The 4640-nt window shown below is 35.6% G+C and overlaps 1 protein-coding gene across 3 annotated transcripts in view; it reads right to left on the bottom strand.

Annotated features, from left to right (window-relative positions):
• The window catches only part of LOC147170162 (uncharacterized), a 246389-nt gene extending 242467 nt beyond the window's left edge, over window positions 1-3922 (bottom strand). For 2 of the 3 annotated variants that reach the window (XM_086083913.1, XM_086083914.1), the window contains exons 1-3: window positions 1715-2430; window positions 1461-1623; window positions 1010-1070 (exon numbers count right to left, since the gene is read on the bottom strand). In XM_086083913.1, the coding sequence (XP_085940039.1) occupies window positions 1010-1070; window positions 1461-1495 (96 nt within the window). In that variant the 5' untranslated portion in view covers window positions 1496-1623; window positions 1715-2430. The other variant, XM_086083912.1, reaches the window with a different exon arrangement.
• Window positions 3923-4640: the final 718 nt, after the last annotated feature.

Genomic DNA, 4640 nt, shown 5'->3' with positions numbered 1-4640 from the left:
TGTGCATTTACACAGTTACAGTACATAAAGAACAATGAATAGGTTAAAGTATTGTGAATGCAAATACATTTTATTTGCTATTTGAAAAATAAATAATCCGTCAGCACTAGTGGTTTGTGTAAATTGGTGACGTCTATTTTTCACAATGAAACAATTAATAGAAAATACACAGTCCTCAGAGTGTCCATACCAGAGTATGAATTATGAGGACTGTATGTGTAACTCCAAACCCCTGAAAACTTATTTTACATTCGCAGTGTGTAAATACACTGTCCTCAGAGTGTCAGTTATTCACAACTCCGACATTGTGAAGACTATGCACCTGTGAGGTCTGCACAGTATTGACAAAACATGCGACATGGGTGTTTTATACAGTGATGGAGATTATTTTGACATTGAACATGGACCTAATATATATATCTATATAATCTAATTAAAGAAATACACGTACGTGCAGAAAAATAATCATGCTCATTGTGATCTAGTCTTATCCAAATAAGTTATTTTTTGTTAGTAATGCTCCTCGATACAATTCTCTTGTATGGCGATGCGCAATTAATGTTGTCTCTGATTGGTCAAATTCAGACTCAAGTAGGGCCTGGCAATAAATCAAATTAATTGAATAAATTAAATTTAAATTGAATCGTTGAAAATTTGCTAAATCGTGAAATGTATTTTGTCTTCTGGATTATTAAAAGCTGTTGTTATGTTCTGTTACATCCAGATGTTATTGTGAGTTGTAATTTTGCACAAGTGGTGGCAGAATGCTGGATGGTTGGTTTAAAATACTTTTTATTTTATTTTTTGGCCATATCGCTTAGCCTCAGACTAAAGTATACAATTAATCCAATATTCATTTGTTGCACGTCTTTGCAATACACATATTGCATGAGTCATTCGTGCGGCAAGATATTTTCCACATATTGTGCAGCCCTAGTATCTCCACCCTCCACTAATGTCTTGCTTCGGAAAACTGATTTCAACAACATTCAAAAAGAAATCTAGTCACCTGGTCAACTTTGGCGCAGTCTGATAGCTGTGTCTTCATCAGGTTGTGCTTCAGTGGAAACCTGGGGCAGATGAATAGAAAAATACCAATACAATTAAATTCTTACTAAGACTAGACTGCTATAATATAATTTCATGTAATCATGAATGTGCGACCAGTAATTCTAGTATGTCACATGTATGACACAATATCCAAATGTCATAAGAAATCACGATATGATAATTAACATGATATTGTGAGGTTAGCGATACTCACGATAACTGTAAAAGTAAAATAAAAAAACAAGTCACAATATTGTAAAAAATGAAATAAAAAAAGAAAAAAATTATATTGAGAAAAGAATGTACTTTTGCTTTTGAGTTTTAATTAATCTTTTATGTTTTGTCAAACCTTGCACGATATCCCCCCAAAAAAACAAAATTAAGTGTGACAACACACCATATAAACATACCATAGTGTTTTTCCATTGTAGCGAAATTCAAACATGAAAACCTTCCGGGCATCATGATACACTCTCAGCCTGTTTTCACGTTCCTGTTTGCTTAGAACTTCTCCTCGATATTCAGTAGGAAAGTCTCTCTTCTGAAAGGAGCAGGAACTGAACACTCCTCGACCTTACAAAGAAAAAAGGATACAACAGAAATATTTCATTATAACAATAATGAAAACTAGACCCATACTAAAGAATATTTTACCAATACTCACCTTTGAATTAATTAATATATTTTATGGTGAAGCCATTCTTGTCTTTACCTAAGGATGAAAAGTATGCTACCTCTTCTTTGGGTTTAACTTTTGCCCTCTGTGGCCTCATGACTGACATGTCTCACTGAAGATAATGATCTAAAGCTATAGAAAAAAATGAGTTTCAATCAGTTTGATAGGTAACTTGGTGCAAATGTCTTGAAGTTGACTTTCAGTGTACCATAATAGCCTGTGCAGTGTGCAGTAAATGTGCCAACGAAAATAAAATACAGTGGATAGCACAGCTCTGCTAAATATTTGCATAAATTAAATGTAATGAACACTAACAGACTTTACTGAAATATTTCTATTGAAAGAACAAATTTAAGTAAACACAAATGCAGCAATTTACCAATACTTCATTTATACTGTACTGGTAATACTAAGCCATTGTATATTTTCACATCAAAAACCAGCCTGTTATTGATTTCCTCTTAAAAATTGCAATTAGCATTCATCTTACTCAACAGACGGTTAGCTCTGCTATGCTAACCGTCGCTAACAGAAGCGTAGCAATTCTAAATAATTAGCTGCATCCATCATAATCAACAGATGGTTAGGTATGCTAACGTAAGCTTAGCTGCACTTACACTGGACTTGCATTATAAATCATTTTCGCGAAAGAGGGAGCAATGTACACAAGCGACCAACAACAACAGGAAAAATTCGAGCTTCAAACCTACCTCATTAGCACAGCTACACGCCATCACATCTCGTGAAGTAAATAGAGCCGGGGGCGGTTCTCTATCGGGGCTGCTAGATGACGTCACTTCCGTACTCAGGGCAATATAATAAATCCCGTTCAAATCAACAAATTGGTTCAGTCGTTGGATTATGAACTTTGTTGATAAGAGTGGCTATTGTTCTATGATTTACAGTGTCAATAAAAAAAAATAGATCACATTTAAAATGAACCCCAAAGGCTCATATATTAAATGAATTACCACAGACGAAAACAAAGGATATTATTGCTAGAATTATAGATCATTTTGTAATCATAAAATGTGATTTCAGTTTCAGTTTTTTAAAAAGGTTTTTTTTTTCATTAACGAAAATGTTTTTTTGCTTTAGTAAATAAAATAACCTTGCTGCTGTCATACAGTTGCTGTCCGAGGATGTTTTAGTACTATACTTTAGTAATGGATGCATGTGTTTTTTGGCAAAATTGTGAGCGAGCCCAATTCCTTGGCTGAGAAGCAACCCTGCAAATGAATGGTCACATGATGCTTTCCTTTTGGCATGAAGCAGGACTGATGGTAGCGCTCACCTTTTCTTCTCCAGACAAGCATTTTTCCGGATGCCCCAAACATTTGGAAAGGGGGTTAATCAGAGAAAATAACTTCAACTCTTTTTTTCTTATTTTGGTCTGTATTTATGGAATCCCCTTTTCACTGGTCACACCAGGCCATCCTCCAAAAGTCTTACTCCCTCACCATGGGTGTAGATGCACTCATACCTGCTTACTGCCATTCCTGAGCAAGCTCTACACTGGTGGTGATGTCCTTATCCCGCAGCTGAATCAACTTTGGGAGATAGTCCTGGCATTTGCTGGATTTTCTTGGGTGCCCTGAAGCCTTCTTCACTTAAAGTTTGTAAGGTCACTAAAGGAAATTACTTTAATTTTCATGGCAAATAGGGACTTTGCAATTCATCTAATCACTATAACATTCTGGAGTACATGCAAATTGCCATCATAAAAAAACAATAATAATAAGTCAGCACTGGAGATTTTTAGAAAATCAATGTCATTCTCAAAACATTTGGCCACTGGTGTACAGAAAGATGTTACATTGTAAAGGCAGGGTGGGATGTTAAATGATGAATCAATATACGGCACTGACAGTTTCTCTGTCTCTGCCTCCAGCTGTTCAAAGTGATGTGATAAACAGCTGTTAACCATTGTATATTTTCAAATAAACAACCACTGCAAGAATTAAATGCTGAAATATATAATTAAATGTCATAGTGTATTTCATTATTTAATTTATCTACTTAGGAATTGGTGGCTGCAAAAAAAAAAAAGGCTCTGCGTCTACAGACAAACATTCACAATACACAGCATTTTGAGAAAAAACGGAATTATGGGGACATGTGCGTAATTGTGGGGACAGGTGACGGTCAGCCAATCAAATGCTGTGAAATATACACTGGTGTGAATAATTCATGAAGTGGTGCATTATGAGGACCTTCCTACAGGGGGCGTCATCAAATACACAAAAATACACAAATTCATGTAATTATGGTTTACAAGGACATTGGCTAAAACTTTGGATTTAAGCCTTCTACAGCCCTAGAAGCACTTCTGCATTGAATGAATTATGAGGACATGGGCTGTGTCCTCATAATTCAAAATGTCCTCGCAGTGTTGCGTGTATTCAGGTGACATGTCCTCATAATACACAAAGGCAAACACACACACACACACACCCACACACACACACACACACACACACACACACACACACACACACACACACACACACACACACACACACACACACAGTGACACAAACTAATTAGTTATACGCTTGAAACACTCCTTTGTCTTTGATTTTATAATGTTACAATTTTAAAAAATAAGCTATATTATGCTCACTTAACATTTGATCACTGATTTGTTTAATCTATTATTCATTGCCAAATATAGAGTTTAGTAGAAGTGTGTATGCCCCGAAAGTGGACAGCATGTTAAAAGGCTGCATAAAGTAAGCCTGTAACAAGTGGGATGAGGATTATTTAAAAGTACGATACCATGAAATAAGGCCTGATACCGAAACATGATATTGGTACTCGCCCTTCTCTAATGATGACTTCTCGACTGTGTTGTTTGCTTATTACGGTTTTTAATTAATGGATATAATTGGCATTGATTGCAAGAACCAGATGT

The sequence above is a fragment of the Leptonotus elevatus genome, chromosome 8 (assembly GCF_054856555.1).
Source record: "Leptonotus elevatus isolate MCC_2025b chromosome 8, RoL_Lele_1.0, whole genome shotgun sequence".
Classification (NCBI taxonomy): Eukaryota; Metazoa; Chordata; class Actinopteri; order Syngnathiformes; family Syngnathidae; genus Leptonotus; species Leptonotus elevatus.
The sequence above is the reverse complement of the archived record's forward strand: the minus strand, read 5'-3'. Positions and strand labels throughout refer to the sequence as shown.